Here is a 19,700-nt window from a genome sequence, read left to right as displayed (position 1 = left end):
GCTCTGACCGACCTCAGGCAACAGCTTTCCCGAGTGTTTGACTGGCTACAGCCCAGGGACATGGAGATGTAGGATGTCAGAGGATTTGGAAATCAGAGCTGTGCGCTGATGTGATGGTTAAGCAAAGGAGTTTATGTATTTATTCTCTTTTAAATTCAAACCTTCACTGTACACACTAGTTTTATCAAGTTATTTTACTGGGGAAGAGGACTGTACCTTTTTTTAAAATGACAGGAGGAAGAAGAGAAACCCAAGCCCCAAAAACTTGGGCTTTGTCTGTCCCGCGGGTGAGGATACTGTCCGAGGTGCGTGTCATTGTGATACAGATACTCGGGATAGCAGTGCCTCAGCAGCTCTGGGAGCCTCTCAGAATTAGTTTGTGATTCGTGCAGCTCTGTGAAACATTCATGAAAGCTCAGGGACAGGTACAAAGACTCTCACACAAAAGACAAGTTGAGGTGGAGTTGCTCCTTCAAGCCTGCCAGCTGCTTTCGCTGCTGTTCCTCAGGCCTCTCCAGTTTAATCCTCAAGTTACTGAAGCCTAGTCTGGGTTTCCTTATTTTGACAGCTGCAAGTAGCAGCAGGCAGTTATGACCCACCAGAAAAATCTGAAGGCTGAGATGTAATAACTAGTCCTATTAAGAAAAATAATCTTTCCTCGCAGATCCCTCGAGGTAAGAACACATCTGGCCCCGCGGTGAAGTCGTCAGGGATGCACCGATGACTTTCCAAGGAAGGCATTTCCTAATTTAGGAGGAGTCACCTCGCAGGGGAAGAGAAAGCACGGCTCTGAGGGGGAACAAAGAAAGACCAAACAACAACAAAATAGGTAGGAGAAGGGTGTGTTATCTTGGAAGGGTTTGGCTCCATTCCGTTTAAGGACCCTCCTTCCCTCAGGGGAGAAGATATTTATAGTTTGGGAGTCAATGCTATGATGAAGACATGTCTGCCTTTGCCGCTACATGACGCAGGGATTATCTGAACGCAAGACCCTGTGCAGGTGGAGGGTTGCACGCAAGAAGCAACGAATTAAAGATTTCCTCTCATCTGAGATCCCTCTCTAAGAGAGCATCCCTATCTTACATACACGCTTTAAAATCAGCTGGCTAAACCCAATTCCTTATGCTGGTAGAGCTTGTTTTACAGAGTTACCATGAATAAGTATAGCACAAAATTACGTATTTAAAAAAAAAAAAAAAATCTATGTAACAGAACTCGCTCTTCAGCTAGTGGCCAAGCAAGTGCTGTAAGGGTACAGGATACACCTGAAAACTGACCCAGCAGGGCTGGGCTGTGCAATCCCAGACAGTCACTGTACCCACCCCTGCTTTTGAGCTGCGCTACCCTGGGCTCCCTCTCTGCCAGGAATGGTGCCACCAAGGCAGCTAAAGAATGCGTTCTGCCATTTTTACCTTTGTGGGGTCAGTTACAAAACACTTTGAGTTCACTCAGGAGCGCTGTAAATTACAGTCCTGCTGTTTGTGCCTCCAGCAGTACAGAAAACCCAGCCTGAGCTGCTGAGCTAAAACTACCCTCTACCTTTAGCCTCATGCCTTCTCCGCCCAGTTATAGATAACGCTTGCTGAAGCTGTTTATTTTTTAAGGGAGAAGTGACTTTTTTTTTTTAAATGTGTGTATAAAGCAAACATAGAAGGAGGCAAAAGATCAAAAGCTTTATTCCCAAAGCTGCAGCCACGTGAAAGGCTCACAGCAATGGGACAGCTGGGTGAGGTTTTACCCTGCAGCAAAGGTGAGGCACGGGGACTTAGTTTGAGGTATAGCATAGATTGAGCCAAGTCACCTTCTCTCACCCTGGCTCCAGGTTGGAGCTGGACACAGTTATGAGAGACCATCTGCCCTGTCCTGCCTCAGATGTGTAGCCAAACCCCAAAGCAGCACTGGAAAGCACCACTAGACCTCCTCCTTTTTGGCTACCACCATCCTGCCGAGGGGAGAATAAAATAGCTTCTGCACCTGGGATTTAATTTTTTTCTTTTCCTAGAGTGATTTCCATTCTATCATTTATGATATATAACTCCCATCTCTGGACAAGTGCTCAACAGCAGCTGGATTTAAGATACAATAAAAAGCTCCCCATCAATCTTCAAAACACTGGAATTGTTTCCAAGCTAGCAGCTGGGGCAGCTTGAGTGAAGAACATGGGGCTGAAGCCACAGGCAGCAGTCCTTACCCAGGGGAGCCTGAGCAAAAAGCAGCCCCTCCTTCTTGAACACCTGCTCTTCAGAGGGTTTTGTCAGTGCTGTTGTTTTTTATTAAAGTTTGTTAGTCTTGGCTCTAAACCATTCCCTAGTTGAAGTGGGACAAGCCCCAGTGTAGGGTGAGTTAGCCACCACCTCAGCTGTGCAGCATTAAGAAACCTTCACCTCTGTACTCAGCAACTAGTAACACACGCCAGAGTCAGCACTTCCAACCAAGGAACTGCCTGAGCAGCTGTGACATGCACGTGCTCAGAAGGGAGGAGGAGGAATATGATCTAAAGTGGAACTTTCTTGTTGCACAGGACAAAGACTTACCCTTCACCCTCACTGATGGCACCACCCCTAGAAGGCAGCCATGGAAACACAAAGATGAGCTACTGTTCTTTCACATACACAATATTCCTCTTGGAAAAGTCATTTTAACATTGCAAAACACTGGAAGAAGGGGGGCTTTTGCCTACTTCAAACACTGTTCAGGATGAACTTCATTCCTGCAAGGGCTTGGTCACAGTTCCTGAAGCCCAGTAGTGAGAACACACATCTCTTGGCAGAAGAAACACATAATCCTCCTTCCCACCCCCACCCTCCTTCACCTGTGGTGTGACAGGATTGAGCTCCGGCTCACACACACATCCACAGCTGCAAAAAGAGAAGTTACTAAAATGATATGAGCTATTATAAGGTCAATTCCCTTCCTCCAAGAAAGATGAATGCTACTGGGTGACAAAAGAACAAAATTCCACCTCCCAGCAGCCATTGTTTCATTGGTTTTATCCCAGTTTAATAGATGATATATCAGACTTGTGCAAGATAGATACCTCTAACACAAGGGGAAAAAAATAAAATCACAGCAACATATACACACAAAACAAGGTACACAAAATAGAGCTAAATTTATGTACAGGTTATTAGCAGCTAGGCTCTTAACTTCATTTAGTACATGGCTTTGCTTACTACAGTTTTAGGCACAGAGAAGAATTTACCAGTAGGATATTTGCTATAATGAGGGGCCACAATGAATACCTCGTTCCAAGTCCTCACTGGGCAGAAATTGGTTTATCTAATGAAGGTCTAACTCTCATTCCCACCAGCTGAGGATGCAGCCCTGCACAAGGATGAAAGAACATGATCCAGCTAATTGAGCATACTGCAACTTTAAATATTAAACATATAGGGTTTTTTTTTTAAATAGGGTTATGTTACAGAGTTATGAATAAGACTGAATTTCAATGAAACAGTGTCAGGGTTTTCTCTCCTGTTTGCTTAGCATGGACTCTGAGCTGTAAACAACTCAAAGAAGAGCTGGCAAGAAATGATTAGATGTGAAGATTGCTTTGTACACACTTCACATTTATAATGAAGAATTTGCTTTAACAGGCTTTAAAAGCACAAAGGTCATGAAACACTTAAATTTATTTAATGTTTTATTAATAAATTATGATGCATCATCCACATCTAGGACTCTACTCCAGGCTGCACTGAAGCAGGTGCTTGGTTGTATTTTCTGTGCTTGCTTGTCGTTCTGAGCTAGGACTACAGACTCTGAGCCCAGCAAGATAAGCCTGTGCTTTACTTGCAGCATAGGAGCAGCCTTTTTTGTTTCAGCAGCATTTCTCACATTTGATTATGCATGCTAAGTGCTTTGCCAGACTGAGGAATGGCCACATACTGTAATTACTGATTGCTTATGTATAGTATGCCTGTCACAATGAGCAACATGATCACTTACCCAGTGAAAAGGCTGAGAAGAATAACTACAGAACAGAACCAGCCAGATACCATAACAACACAATTAAAAATTTAAGCAGCAAGCAGATAATTAAAAAAAAAAACCCACTAAAAATTTTAACTTATGAGGCAGGTTGAGAATGATGCAAAGATTTTTTCCTTTGCAACAGCTTCATTTACAAGTGTAGCTCAGCAAGTCTGGAATACTTTATCAGAAGAACTACAAACTTGTTTATCACAGTTATGTCAGAGCTCCTCACTGAAGGGTGTGTCAGTTTCTATGATAGCCACTCCCCTCCTCTTCTCCAAGGCTTATTACTCAGTTTCTTGGGAAAAAGAAGGGGTTTGCTTGAGGCTTTAGAAAGTGCAGAGAACAAGTGAGTTTTTCCCTTTAGAAAAAAAAAAAAAAAAAGCACAAAACATGGAGAACTCTTAAACATGCAGGGATAACAATGAGAAATTTATAGAGTCTGGAGTTTGGCATGTGATTTTAAAATGGTTATTCTGGATGTTTTTAGGTGTACAAAAAGGGAATGAAGTTTTTATGTGGAAGAGCAGCTTTGCTATAAAAAAAAAATCATACCAACACACAAATATATTTTTGGACCGTCTTTAAAATCATGTCTGTATTGAACAAAGGCAAAATCCACCAACTTGGGCCATTCAGAAACAAAAGTGCTCTTACATACAGCTCTCTCCTGTAACTCCACTTAGCCTGCAAGAATTTTGGCTGTAGCTTCAGTTATGCATTGGCAGGGCAAAATGAAATAAGGCTGTGAACAGAGGATTATTAGGGCTGTCAAACTACAGGAAGATCAAATGACAGGTTTTAGAAGTAACAGAATTTAGGACTATTCAGTGTAGTACAGCTGTTGTTCAAAAAGTAACAGTTTCTTCACAGGAACCTTAACATAAAGGATAAGACTTTTGACATAAGGTTCTCGCATTTGGTAGACAGTTAACTTCTTCCTATGGCTTCTCCGCTATAAGATCATCACTGGTACAGAACAGTTGGGGTCACAGATTGTCAGGAGACTCTTTGGCTGTCGGTGCGAAAACCGGTGCATGGTGCATATCCTTGAGGCTTATCTGGTGCCTTTCACTGGACATGGAGGTTGCTAGAGCGTGACCAAGAAGCAGGTGGCCGGGAAAAAAGGCAAGACATCAAGTGAAGCAGCAGAGTCATGCAGTCACCCACTTAAAGCTGGGGCCAGTCTGTCGAGGAGAAGGTCAAAACAGAAACCACCCTCTGTGCAGTCTTGCGGAGTGGGGACAGAGCAAGGAAGCAGAAGACTCCACCACTGGTAGGGAACGAAGCCAAACCAGACAATATAAACAACAAAAAGTCAGGGAAGCATGCCATGCTGGCCAGAAATTTCAGTTTTTACATTATCTTGAGCTCCCAGGAACAGACATACACATGTGGGCAGGACAAATGGAGCTCTCTTTTTTGGCTTCAGAAAGAGCAAAAAGAATATTCGCTCTTCAGTTTGCTATGTACAACAATACTGCACTGTACACTTCATTGACAAGATGCTGTCTGCTATAGTCCAGCATCACTTAAATAAAATTCCTTTTAGTCACAAACAGCAACAGATGAGTATCTCTGTAAGAAGGAGAGCTGAAACCCACTGCTGTACATGGCCAAATGTGGTGCCAGTCCTTCTGGGATAAACACGAGTGGCCATTCCACAGTGCCTAGTGCCTCCTTAGCTTGCCTGAAGCAGAGAACCGCCCCTTTCTTCTTCCAATCTATTTGATCCCAATCCTGTTTGGGACTATTCTAGCACAAAGCCACGCTATGACTTTCCCCACATTGCCACAACATTTCCATCCAAATTACGCAGTCTCTTTCAGTAGTCCCAGTTTCCGAAGTGCCTCTCTCCTAGCTTCTTCTGTTGAGCCACGGCCAGAAAACTTCACTGTTATCCCTTGGGATCGAAATCCTGAAGGTCTAGGCAGTGAACCTGATCTCCTCCTCATATCCAGGTTTAGATTAGGTTGTTTATAATCATTAAAACTTCTTGCTGTGCTCTGCTGTGCTGGGTTCTGCTGTGCACTGCTGACCTTGTTAGCAGCAAGAGCTACCTCTGGTTTGATTGTTACAGTTTTGCCCGTAGGAAGGAAAGGGCTGGGCTCGCTTTTTAGAGTCTCATGGATGTTTTGATATCCATTGGGAACAGCATCTGCCTGTTTGGGCTGCGCATCAAGCTGCTGAGCGCTTGGGGCACGGTCCACTTGGTCCTCAGCTGGCTTTCCCTTAACTAGGCCAAGTTTTGTCAGGGCCTCATATCGTGTTTGCTCAGAGGAGAGATCCCTTAAGGATGAACTTCTGTTACGTGACAAGAAATCATTTTTCCGCAGCTTCTCCTCCAGTTCAGCAGCCAGAAAAGCTCCTCCATTGATGTTGGCCAGCACCTGAGCTCTCCGTTCCTGGACATTAACTGCAGCTTTTGAGATAGTCTCGTTGAACTCTTTGCCACTGACATTTGTTATGTTGATGTTGCTCGGGAACCGGTGCAGTTTGGGTGCAGGTGCAGGAGGGTGCTTCGGAGCTGCGAAACAATCACCATTGGCTACTGGGGTTTTCTTCCTGTCTGAATTCCCTTCCTTGAGGGCACTGGGGAAGCGCACCCTGCTCTCCATCTGCTGCTCAGACATCTTCTGGGCCATGATGAGCGGAGTGGGGATGGAACGAAGCAATTTTGGATGCTGCACTGGAGGAGGGGGTGGAGGAGGAAGAGGAAGCATCTCCGACACTGGTGGTGGTGGTGGTACAGGGGGATGTGGGGGAAGATCAGCAGGTGCAGCTGGCTTAGGGCTCTCAGTTCTCCAGGTAGCATCCAACACTTAAAAGACAAAGCAGCAATAAATCTCATTAAGTCTTCACACAGAGCAGAACATAGGGCTTTATTTTATCTAGGAGTAGCAAGCATCAGCACTCCCCTCCCCCAAACTTTCTAGCTCAAACTCAGCCCACATTGGCAGAAGAAACTAACTGAACTCCTAGCAATGGCATCTTGTAGGTGACAGTACCATTCAAATCGACATATTTACAATGTGTTCACTAGAAGACCTCTTTTCACCATTCATTCACAGCTTCCCTGTGTTTCAATGGCTGCTTTTTCTATAAGTTTTGCAATTCTTATTTTTTTATTATAACAGCCAGACACATTACATCCCACTGTATGTACCAGCTGATAAATCTGTTCTCCAGAAACAGAGAGAGCAAACTCTACAGGGTGAAGAAAACAACATGCAATATACTATCTTGTCACAAACTTCCTGATAGGATCGCATGCCTTTCAGTCCCACACAAAGCAACATAATAAACTATCTGCTATCTTAAAACTCTTAGAGAAAGCCTTAAGAGGTCTTAGAGAGAAGTAGAGCATGAACACATTGATGAACATTAGTCTGCCTTGCTGCAATGACTCTGCATAATACTCAGTTCTGCTACAACTCAGTCACCAGGTAGGGGACTGAGACAGCAGTCCAACAACTTAATTATATGCATGACCTCCATGGGGAAAAAAAGAAAGTTACAGTAACAGCAAGAATTTCAGAAATCCTAAGTCAAACTAAAGTCACAGTCCTTAGAGCTCCTGATGTGTAACAGATTCATCTTGAGGTAGTAGGGAAGGCACAGAATTTCTTTAGCTGTTTCTAATGAGAACTGGAATATGTCAGGGCTAGGTCAAAGGGAAAAAAAACCCCACACTTTCCAGAAATACTACTACCTGGTTCTGCATCTCTGCTAGGAGGGCCTTCATGGTCACTACCCTCAGGTGTTGACTGTACTAAGTCGATTATATCTTCAGTCTCTGAATGACTGGACACATTTTCTTCTGTTGACCTTGGAGACTGACAGTGGATGCCACTGTCACGTAGAACCGGCTCCTCCAAGTCATCTTCTAAGGCATCTATGGTCTCCTCAAAGAACATGAGAACATCCTGCTCTTCATGAGTTAGGTATTTCAGACTCTCATCATCCTATGGGGAAAAAAAGAAAAAAACTGGAAAGATTAACACCCTACAGGTGAGCGCAGGTAAGTACACTGAGAGCAAACAGCACTCCTTTTCGAAGGTCAAAAGGGGCAGGATGGACAGGCAGCAGTCACACCAGAAGCATCTCATGCTTGCTGTTTCATCCCTTCCCAAAGAGGAGTGCAGCTACTACAATGCAAGAGGAAAAAAAAAAAAAAGACGGGAGTTTGCAGTGCATTAGTTTTGACTAAAGAACAGCAGCTGGTATTTCATCCTTTAAAGTACCTAACTTTAGTGCAGCAGACAAGTGTCCATTTGAGCTGAACAGAACAAATTGCTGAAAGACTAAAAAAAAACACCAACCCAAACCTGTGCCTTTACAAGGGTTACAATAGTTTCTTCAGGCTCCAACCTGGAGTAAGGTGTTTCAGCTGCTGTGTCAGGTTCAGGGACAAGACTTGGGGAGCAGCATGGGAGGGAAAGGGGGCATTCAGGACAGTCCAACAAATAGGTTGATTCCCTCTTTGGTCTAGACCAATGTGAGACTTGGCTTCTCAAGGCAGAGCTGGAGCTGAAATCTGGCTCTACCACTGTAATCCCTGAGTTATCCAGTGTTACATGGTAGATTACAAAGATGTAATAATAAGGAGGAGAGGGTTTCTGAAGATTTTACCTTTGAGTTACAGAAAGGCAATATTTAGAATAAATATGAAGATGTGTCACTGGCAGTACAGTGCCCTTGGTTATTTTTTCCAGCAGAAGACAATCCTGTAGACCACAGAAGTGATAAATAATCACTTGGAGTATCCAGTCTTCATTTTTTATGAGTCACTGCTCTTGACTAACTTGATTAACACAATATCGCTATGAGAAGCTAGGCAGCAGCGTGCAAACTCCTTTCCCTCCACCTACACCCTGGGAAACACTCACTCTTCCAGAAGCTTGGAGATGACAAAGAATGATTAAGAAAGGCACTACATTAAGACAATGGATACAGGAAAGACATTTCCCAAGAGTAAATTCTGGAATGTAACTAACTATTGTTGAAAAGTAAGTGAGGTTTTCCCTTTCTGGATTGAATTTCTCTCCCAGCATGTGTATAACTTTGCCAGCAGTAACTTAATAAGAAGATACCAGCAAAACAATACAAGACAGTTTCCTTTCTCATCTCTACTTTTTTGCTTCTCCAAGAACATCTGATTGTGCATGCAGGTAACAAGGTTACTTCCCAATGGAGGACTGAGGAACACATAAAGATAAATCTCCAAGAACATCTGATTGTGCATGCAGGTAACAAGGTTACTTCCCAATGGAGGACTGAGGAAATTTAGGTAAACACAAAGATAAACAGTGCAAACATCCAGGAGGTAGATGTGTTCTTGCTAGGGCAGCACAACTTGCTTCAAACTCACCATGCCTGTTCAGATCATCTTACATTAGATTGGAGCAGAAAAAACTGTGTGCAGCTCTACCTGCTAACTCAACTCCTCGCACAAACAAAGCTTTTATCCCCATCCCCAGCCTTAAAAACAAGAAAAATGTACCTCTGCAGAAAAGTAATGTCTATAGATTAAGAACTATGAAGTGCTGCACTGAACCGAGTGGCAGTTAGTCCCTAAGCACTCGAAACACTACAGATGGGAAAATAAATGCTTTAGGGTTCTTAGCTGCCTTCTCCTACATGGCAAATGGAACATTTTCCCTTTAAAAAACTGAACAAAATGCACAAGACAGATATACAGCCTTTCAGCCACTCTTAGTTCAGACACTTCAGGGCAGGTTCGCTTACCTGTGGCTGCAGTCCTGTGAATGCTGCAGTCTTCAGCCACAGCTGGCAGAGTTTTCTGTTAAAATGGAAGACTAAAGTCTTGCAGGAAAATACAAAGCTGGTTTCAACCAGAGGCTCATGCTACAAATACATTTCTAGAGATTCAGATTTATTGTCATCAGGGTGAACATGGCTTGATGGCTGGGGAACATGTACAGAGGTGTGGGTACTCCTAACAGTCTTACCATCCACAGTGCACTGTCAGAATAAGGAACTTATTCCAGCTTGCAGGAAAACTGCTACAAAAGGTTAAATATGGATACCATTTTCAATCGCCTATTTAAAGCACTAGCTTCAAAGGCTGACGTATTCCACAGCTTGCACCCACCGCATGGCAGAACTCAGTTTTCAAAAGCCAAGGAAAGTTTCACAGCTGCACTTGAAAAGTAAGAGACAGACAAGCCTTTTTTTTTTTCTTAATGGATGTTGCAATCTCCTTCCTTCCCCACCCAAATACTCATAGGGCTGCTATGTCTAGTGGGCAAGAGAATGACAGGAAAGGAGCTGTTGTTAGGTAGGCCCTAGCTGGAGCTGAACAGGACTCCAAGCAGCTTTTGTTGCGGGTGAGCTCATTGCAAGAGCCAGACTTCCGCAGGCAAAGGAAACAAGGGGGTTGTGTTTGAGACATTCGTGGTGGCGGCAGACCCAGAGTGCAGCACAGTACAGAAATGACTGCACCACGCTTTGTTCGTTTAAAAGAACAATTGCTTCCACATAAGCTTAACTGCTTTGATCAAGAGCTGAGCAAGAGAGCATGTGAATTGAAGCAAAAAGACTTTCAGAAGCCCTTCCTTCCATCCATTTCTGTGCTGCAAGACTGAGCACTTTTCCATGCCAGGTAAGATTTGCAGGAGGATCAGCCAGCAGAGCTCTGCCTGACTTATCATCCCACATGGATCTTGCTGAAATGTGCAGTCTCCATTTAGGTGAAGGATCTGAAGTGACTAACCATCCCTTTGGAAATACATTTGTAGTAAATGGCATACCTAGATTTGAAAAGCCAACCTCATCTCAGTTAGCACTTTGATCTCTTTCCTCATGCAGTTTTCCTTCAAGATGACCAATGTCACATTACCTCAGGACAAAAAAAAAAAAAAGGACAGCAGCTCTAGAGAATAGGCAGCATTACAGCAGGTCACCATACTGAGATGCAAAGCATCCAGCCTGGCTAGACACTCCCTCAGGGAAGGCATGTTTCAGTTTGAGAGATCAGGAAATAATCCCATTTTAGACACACAAGCACAGTTAAAATAAACTTACCCAAGTTGGTCAAACCAAAGGAGCTCAGAGGGAAAGCAAGCAGTGACTTGCTTTACCACTGCTCTGAGAACACTGGTGTAGTATAAAATGCCCACTTGTATTATTTATATTTTAGTAAAGCTTTCAGAAAGACAGGAGGAATTTTTTCTTGTTAATTGGTGCCAGTTTTAATGAAGTTACCAAGTCTATTTGTAATTAGTTCATTTTCCACACGTTCCAAGTACCAGAACAGTTCATATTCTTCCTGGGCTGGTTTTCCAGGCCTCCTGTCTCCTTGAAAAACCTGGGTTTTTAACAGGCAAAGCAGAGTCTTTTCAGCTACTCAAGTACTCATACTTTCCACCAGCTCCCTACTCTTAATACACAAACACACCTCCCAAAACTAAATCTCACATACACCCAACACTCTCAATGTTAAAGCTACTGTCAAAAGACAGCCTAAACCTGAAACTTTAAGATTGTGCCTTAGCTACAGATTAAAAAGACTGCTTGGACAGAGGAAATTTGGGATGCATACAGCTGAAGTAACCGAGTATGCTCAGCTGGCAGTAGTATTTTAGATTCCTGTGCAGCCAAATATTTCCTGCTTACACCAAACAGGAAAGAGCTGGCTCTGATGGTCTTTGGTATAAAAGAGGGAAAACAAGTTAAAAAGAGAAAAGAAAAGAAGAATAGAATCTGTTTCATAGAAAAGATCCCTTTCCTGCCTGTCCAAAACAGTAACTTAACATCAGAGACCCATACTTTTTTGACATGCAACTGAAGAAATTCTTAACATCACACCCAGGTTTAGAATCTTAAGACCAGCACAGCTTTGACAGAAACAGAACAGCAGGGGAAATCCCAAGACACCTGCAGTGGTTAAGGCAAAACCAAAAACATTCTTCTGAAAACTGCTAGAGAACAAAATGGTACTACCCATGGCAAACAGTTACAATTCAATTAGCAAAACACCAGGAGAACAGCGGGTTCAACCAATTCATCATCAGTCCCTTGACAGTACCAAAGAATTAACAGGCATGGTTCCATGAGAGAGAAGTGACTGGATGCTTCTCAAAAAAACCATGAGGGGAGCAAACTATTCTAGTATCTACAAAGAAGAGACTGATGGAGCACCACTTAGGCCTCATCCTGCTAATAATAAAGCAGCAGCTCTACTTGTAAAAAGAAAGAGGGGGAAAAAGAAAGCCCTGCATGCAGGAACTACCAGAACAGGTACAAAAGCTCCAGCACAGAAGAAAAGGGCAAGTACCTCTGATTGTATTTACAGAAAAGGGAAACAGAATGGATTGTACTGCTGTGTTGCTTAAGTTGGAAGCAACTGAATTACAGAAAAGAACAAGAACTACCATGCAGGATCAGACCAAAAAGGCAATTTAGCTCAGCAGCCTGCCTTCAGCCACCAGTAACGCACAGAACAGGGCAACGGGGTTTTCGTTACCATAAATTGCATGGATGTATATTTTTCTTCCCCATGTCCTTCCAGTTTCCAGCAATACATGGCTTAAGGACTTCCCAGTTGCATCCGCATCTGTGTACTTAATAGGCCTTAATGAGCTTTTCTAGCATGAATTCATCCCATTGTTTAAGCCCATTTAAATGGCTGGCATTCGCAGCATTCTGTGGCAATGAGTTCCAGAGTTTAATTGTGTGCTGTGTGTCAAAAAGCACTTCCTTTACAACCCACTATCTGATGATTTTGATAATACCATTTCATTTGGTGAAGAAGACTATAATATTGAATGTTGTTTTTCTTCAGTTTATTAACTTAATTGTACCTGTGGGCTTCATAATAGTTAGCGAAGCATATAATCAATAGGTCATAAGCAAGGAAACAAATTATCTAGAAGTATTAAAAAAATAAGCTACATTAACTGAAGTCAAACTGATTAAATTACTCCTAACCTACTTTTAAAAAAAAGCAAGCTAAAGCAATGCAAGATCTACTTAAACTCTGAAGACATCTCTTTGGTTATCGAAGTTAGGCTGATCAACTTAAAAATTAAAGGGAAGAAAAAATTTTATGTTAGAACAAAGAAAAATTGTGAGACGTTTCAAGCAAAAGCCACTAAACACTTTTTACAGAAATCAAATAATTTCACACCAATCTCATTTCTCACAAGTGAGTTACTGACTTAGCCACTAGGCATAAGCACGAGACGTGATAAGCCTTGATTTGAAGGCTTTATTACATGATTCCCCAAAAATACACTCAGAGATTAATAAGGAAACTCCGCCTAGATGAAGTTACTGCAAGGTACCTATGTAACTTGGGGGGCAGGGAAGAGAGTGTTATTTTTGGGAAGGAGCATAGTGGATCATAAATTGAATTACAGAACATGACAAGTCCTGAACAGATTTATCCCAATCTCTGTATTATCTGACACTTCACTAACAGTAGACAATCAACTTGGCATCTGTTGATGCTCTTATGCTAGAAGATGTTGCTGCAAGAACTAGGTAGGACAGAATGAGACCTTCATGAACCATAAGCATGATGGTCGTCCACAAGATGAAATTCAGTTGGAGAACACATGAATACAGAGTGATGAACAATGGCTAAGGGGCAATACAAGACAGAAAGATTTGCAGGTCAGTATAAGTGCCGTAAAGAGGAAAGAGAGTGCTGTTCAGGTATGTGAATGTCATTCTGGGATATATTAACCAGGGTGATGAAATCATAGCACATCCTCATTCAGAACAGAGTTCAGAGTCAGATGCTGAACTCTGGAAAGGATGCAGCCAAGCCAGACAGGGTCCAGGACAAAGCAAGGAGTGCTGAAAGTTTAGCTGCACAGGAAGGCTCGGAGGATGGAGCATGTTATGTTTTAAAACATGGAAGAATGAACGGGTGGTAGGTAGGCAGCCGTGTATGTATTTTAATATGTTAAAAGTTGACACCCATATCATTACAACAAATCTTCTCTATGTGCACTGAAGGCAAGACAAGTAGAAATTGGCTTTCACATTACAGAAACGTTAATACAAGTATTCCTTGAAAAGTAGTGGAGTACAAAGAAACCACTTTGGAATGGAATGCCTGTCAGTGAGGGCTGGAGAGCAGAGCTGCCCACCTGCTGGAATAATCTTTATGTATTAGATGATCCTGCTTTGAAGCAGAGTGATTTGTGCTCTATGCACGGTCTCACTAGCACATTTTACTGCAAGGTCATTCCTTGCTAGGGGTCAAACTCTTTACGCTAGGTCTATACTCATGGTCTAAAGCAAGTGGTCCTGCAGCCCCTCTTCCTTCTACTTGCTCTGCTGCTAGGAACAATGATTTTTTTTTTAAGGTCTACTGCTTCAAAATTATGTTAGTATCCATTTAATGTGGATGAAGCATAGCATAGCTCTCTCCACACCCTGTAAGGAATGGCTTCCACCTGCCCAAAGACAGCTGTATCCATAGAAAGTATCAAACAGTCACCAAAATTCTTCTAATTTTTTGGTGTATTGTTATTTGTCAAAGTAGTTGGACATGGTAAAAGACCTTAAAGTACAGAAGAGCCTGCAGAGTATCAGTATCAAGGGTGGAAAACACCTTAATTTTATGAAAGGAGTCTTTCTCAGGACTTTCCCTTGAATGTACCTGACATGCAGCTCAGCATCACAAGACTCTGCACACTCAAATTGTGGGGGGGAAAAAAAAAGGTGGCAGCAGGCTAATAGTGTCACTAACTGTCCAAGTAACTCCTAAAAATCACACAGGATCTCTTCGGTAAGGTTGGGGCAAAGAGATAGTAACGCAGTGCACTTAGAAAACCAGGTCTGTTGTATTTGAATTATCTGTGCTGATCCAAAAAGGATAAAGGTCATAGCAATAATTTTTAGGCTCCAAGAGACATCCTAACTACAAAATAATCAGGTCAACCCTGACTTAAATGGGTAAGTGGGTGAAAGAAGGTACTGAGCCAGCTCAGGCTGTTCACAGTTGCTCTTCTTGTCTATGTAACCAGTATCCAAAATGTCACCTGTACTATGCAAGGTGTTTGGTAGTAACAAACCATCTTCAGTGACTCAGTATCGAGTCTTGTTAGTGCCACAGAGGAAGCTTGTTTGAAGAAATAACAAGCAGAATAAGCAAGGCATCTTTTTAGAACCATGGCCGTTGCCAATTTAAGCCACTTGATTAGTGACCAAAAGAAATAAATCACTTGGCCAAATTCTAGAGGTCACCACTGCCCCAAAAAAAGTGGTGATGAACTGTGGTATTAACGAAGAATCTGTTTGAACTAAAGGCAAAAATAATAATAAAAAAAACCCAAAAAACACAACCCACAGGGTGATCCATTGAGAGTAACAAGGAATTCACTATCCCTGAAACCTACCACTCAGTAAGACATGTTCATGTACAGATGGTGTAGTACTAAAGTCGTATCAACTAGTGCAGTTCCAAGTAGCACAGCTCACTTCAGGTACAACCAGCACCTTCTGGTATGATTTTCTTAGGTGATACTATTGTCCTAACATGTTATTCGCACATAGAAACTAAAGCCATTACTCATGGCTGAAAACAGATACACAGTACAATTACCAGAGTGAAGCACTCAACAAGAAGCACTGGCTTTAAGAAGTTGGTCTGTGTCTATTTGGTCAATGGAAAAGACATATTGCTTCCAAAAAAATCTTAAGACCTAGTTTTATCTCTGAATTAAGTGTCCTTAAATTGCTGCAACTGTATTTCACTGCAAGTTAATTCTTGTACCACATATGAAGGAGTGTCACTCAATAATGGGTTTTGGAAGTCAGAATTGCCAAGCAGAAGAGTGTTCCCTTCCCCTTGGATAGTGCAACTGATTCCATGTATCGAGAAGGTACGCTTGTCTCCTCCTTTTGCCAAGCGTATGTATGGATATCACCTTCATTGAATAGAAACCAGAATGTATGTGCAAATTCGTGTCATCATATATATGAACTTTCATGTTTATAAGATACAGAGAAAAGCTGCAGGGAGGAAACAGCTTTAGGGGATGGTGCGAGATGAAAACACCAAGGCAAACATTCTTCCTGTCTAAATGTAGGCTCTTGTACTTGTCTTCAGCTGCTGTGATGAATTTGGCAGCATAAATCCAGACCCAAACATCTACCATTACTTCGAAAATTGTACTGCAATCAAGACAGGACATTAGCACCTTGCTTTCCATTTAAAAAAATAAATTTGGCTTTAAGGACTGAAACTGTCAAAAATTAACTAAACACCATTGTGTAAGCAAGGAGAAGCTGAGAAATCTGGCAAAATGAAACTGAACTGACAACAGCTGACTGGTAAGAATCACACACAGAATTTTAAGACCTTTTTGGCACATAGCAATTCACATCCATCTCCTAGTCATTCCTAAACCGACAACCAGTTCCACAGCAAGTAATGCCAGCACAGACACACAGGATGCAACAACAGCCAACAGTCAGCCAAACCAGCTCGAAGCAGTCAGCGCAGGCTAAAGCAGGTCCAAGTGTTTGTCTCTATTATCACATCCCTAGGTTTGTTTGAATTCCACAGATGTAACAAAGGTTATATTTAGTGACTAATGTAGTTTGACACCGAGAAGCTTAAGAGCCTCTTTTTTGTAATCGAGTAGGAAGAAACCTGCAGCAGTACAGGCCTGTCATAAAAAGCATTGCTACACTTCTTTCCTTTGCAAGGCCACTAAAAAAAAAAAAATAAAATTCAGAATCAACCCTCACCTTCCTTGTTGTGTATCTAGGTGAACAGACCCAGAAAAGTGATAAAAGAAGCAACTAGACTTACCTGCCTCTTCAATTTCAGGGCTATGAAGCTGCAGTGTGCCTGAAAATCTGCCCCTTCTTTCTCAGAATTGGTCCAATAAAAAATTATTTGTCTACACAAAGTTATCTATCCCTTCCTTCTCATTAGGCCATCAAAACTTCTGCATCTTCTGAACTTTTGTAACAAAACTACTGGAGCAAGAAGTTAAGGTCTCTAGAAGCACATTCCAGCAACTAGCTTTTCCTCTTACAAATCTCCTGATCTGCTTAGTGGACTGTAAAAATCAACAGGTATCAGCCAGTGGAACAATACTGTTTTCTTACATCACATCACAAAAAGGAAAGATCTGAGCAGTACTGAAGACCTGACTAGTATTTACTCCATCACAATTGGCAGAATTTCTTCATATTCAGTTCACCACAGACCCCTTCTCCAACTCACAAACTGAAATGATGCCTTTATTGAAAAGGGTTTCCATTCCCTAACCTGCTATTCCACCTACTATACCGCTGGAAGAACAGTCATGGAAGAGGATCTGCGGCACCAGAAGTAAACTTGTTGGTACACTTTCTTCAGGCACAAACTCAAACAAGACAAACTGAAGGCTTTGGGAACTTGTTTTGCTGATGCACAGGTCTGATGGGAATTGCCTAAACCTGCAGCCAGCTTTTACTCCATCTATAAATTACTGCATTACAGAGTAGGAAGGGATTCCAATTCTAGGTGATGCATCATCATAGGGATTATCACATGGTATGATCTAGTTAGACTATGGGAATCTATGTCATTTTCTGACACAGCAGACTCAGGATGAGACTGTACAAACATACTGATTTATATATAGCCCTGTTATTCAATACTGATTTATTCAAATCACCAGGCTCATGCCTGGTACCACAGCTGAGAATAAAACCCATGAAAGCATGACTGGCTACTGGTTTGATAACCTGGAAAACTGAAGTCAGAGTAATGCATAAAATTAACTTGTAATTCTGCATCAAATTGAGCTGTAATTCTTTAACAAAGTGCAACTCCCACTGTAATTATCTAAGATCCAATCGGTTTTCATATAATAAGCAACATACTCTAAATACCCAAGTCCAAATGGTGTACGTGGCTACGCTCTCGACCTCCCCCACCCTGACCCTTCACAGCTGTGTTCTGGAGCAGATCAGAAACAGTTAAGGGACTAAGTTTGGTAATACTTGTTTTGTGTTTCAACTAGCAACACAAGCTGCCTTAAGGTTATAGCAGAATACTACCCAAGTTGTATTTTCATTAGAAACAACCAAGAAGGAACATGTTTAGAATTACCTCAGTTGCCAAAAAGCTGACGAAGTGGCACAAAACACTGAATATTTCTGAGGTATATAGATAAATACAGATATCAACTTGCCGACTTACTTTCATAATTTATTTTTTCACAGCAACAAACTACTTCACTAAAAGGAAGCTAGCAGGGAGGGCTGAGGGAAAGATAAGGAAAGCCTAATTCCATGTTTAAGGCAAGACAGTGATTTAGATTCCCATTTAGGGAAAGCATGTTTACCAGAGTGCTCTTCCCTCAATTAAAAATGGATGCTTGTCAAATGGTTGTGATGATAAAAAAATTTTGCAAAGAACCATACCTGCTTTCTAGGCTTAGCCTGTCACAGTACAAACAGTACAGTTGCATTCATTGCCTGAATCATCCTGCCACTGGGATGTAGCACATCCTCCTCCCCCCATTACTCACCTACTATTTAAATGGCCCCACACTCATATTCACTAATGTGAAGACAGCTTTGTTTATGGTGATGTGTTTGTTACTCACCTAATTATATGACGGTGGAATAAGCTGAGAGCTTTATTCAGTAGTGTCAACAAGCAGCTTAAACAAGAAATAGCGTATAGAACCAACGCTATCCTTAAGTTCCTTTACGAGCAGCTTAAGAAAGCAAGGGCAGAGATGTGCACCAGACTGCGCACCACATGCGGGTGGTTGCATGGAGCAGCCCAGCATGTGTGATCTGTACTGCTGCTCCCGGTTCTCTGGGAGGAATGGCCAGAGAGAAGCACTCTCCAAGCTCTAAGAGACAATCAGACCAGAATAACAAGCTGTTGTACCAAATCAGAGTAGTTATTTCCGGCCTTTCAGTCTGTTAACAACCAAGACCACAAGCAACCATTAAGGACTAGAAATGGCAAAAATCAACACTTAATAAAAAAAAATCCTGTGATGTACACAAAGCTGCTAATTAACTTGTATCACTAGGCATAAGGCTCATTAGACACTTACCAAGGCAAGATTTCTGCACTTAGCTTGGCTGCCACGATCCTCCACACCGCCGCCCCTCTCCATGCTTCCAAATGTGTGCTTTGGAGAAATTTCGGATGCCATTTCAGGAGAATCTGAGCAGAGATTTCTAGGCATTACACTCTCTTGACTTATCAATCCCGATGCAGCGTAGAATGCCATCAGCATATTACGTAGGGCTGCTAGCTTTATTCATTTCTGAAAACAGAGAATGTGTTATATTTAAATCTGGTTTTTAAAATACTTGAAAATAAGTGGAAAATAAATAGTAAAACAAGGTCCCACACGAAGTTATTAAAGGGCATATCTTTATGCTCTGGAACATGTCTCCCACCTATGGGCATTTTTTGAAAATAATGGTCTTCTTCAAAAAGTTGACTTTAAAATTCAACATAGAAAGGTTCTGTAGCCCATCTCATGTGCTTCCAAACCAGATGTCTACATTTACAAACATGGACCCTGCATACATACCTGTCCTACAGATTCAGTTTGTGTTTTCCATTATGACACATCATTAATAGTAATAAAATCCCATCAGTTCAGATACCAACAGACCCAATTCAAATGTCTAAAAGCTAGTAAAAGATGAAGACAAGAATTTTATCAGATCATGAGGGAAACAGAACCCTGTTCATTTTCTAACACTGCTGCAGT

The 19,700-nt window shown here is 42.0% G+C and overlaps 1 protein-coding gene across 1 annotated transcript; it reads right to left on the bottom strand.

Moving 5' to 3' along the window:
- Positions 1–5,786: 5,786 nt before the first annotated feature.
- PROSER2 (proline and serine rich 2) lies at positions 5,787–19,214 on the bottom strand. Its single transcript, XM_010085756.1, has 3 exons — positions 19,029–19,214; positions 7,688–7,940; positions 5,787–6,796 (listed from the first exon to the last, which is right to left on the bottom strand). Exons 1-3 carry the CDS (start codon positions 19,212–19,214, stop codon positions 5,787–5,789), a joined length of 1,449 nt encoding a protein of 482 aa, XP_010084058.1.
- Positions 19,215–19,700: the final 486 nt, after the last annotated feature.

The sequence above is a fragment of the Pterocles gutturalis genome, unplaced genomic scaffold (genome assembly GCF_000699245.1).
Source record: "Pterocles gutturalis isolate BGI_N339 unplaced genomic scaffold, ASM69924v1 scaffold22305, whole genome shotgun sequence".
Taxonomy (NCBI): Eukaryota; Metazoa; Chordata; class Aves; order Pterocliformes; family Pteroclidae; genus Pterocles; species Pterocles gutturalis.
The sequence above is the reverse complement of the archived record's forward strand: the minus strand, read 5'-3'. Positions and strand labels throughout refer to the sequence as shown.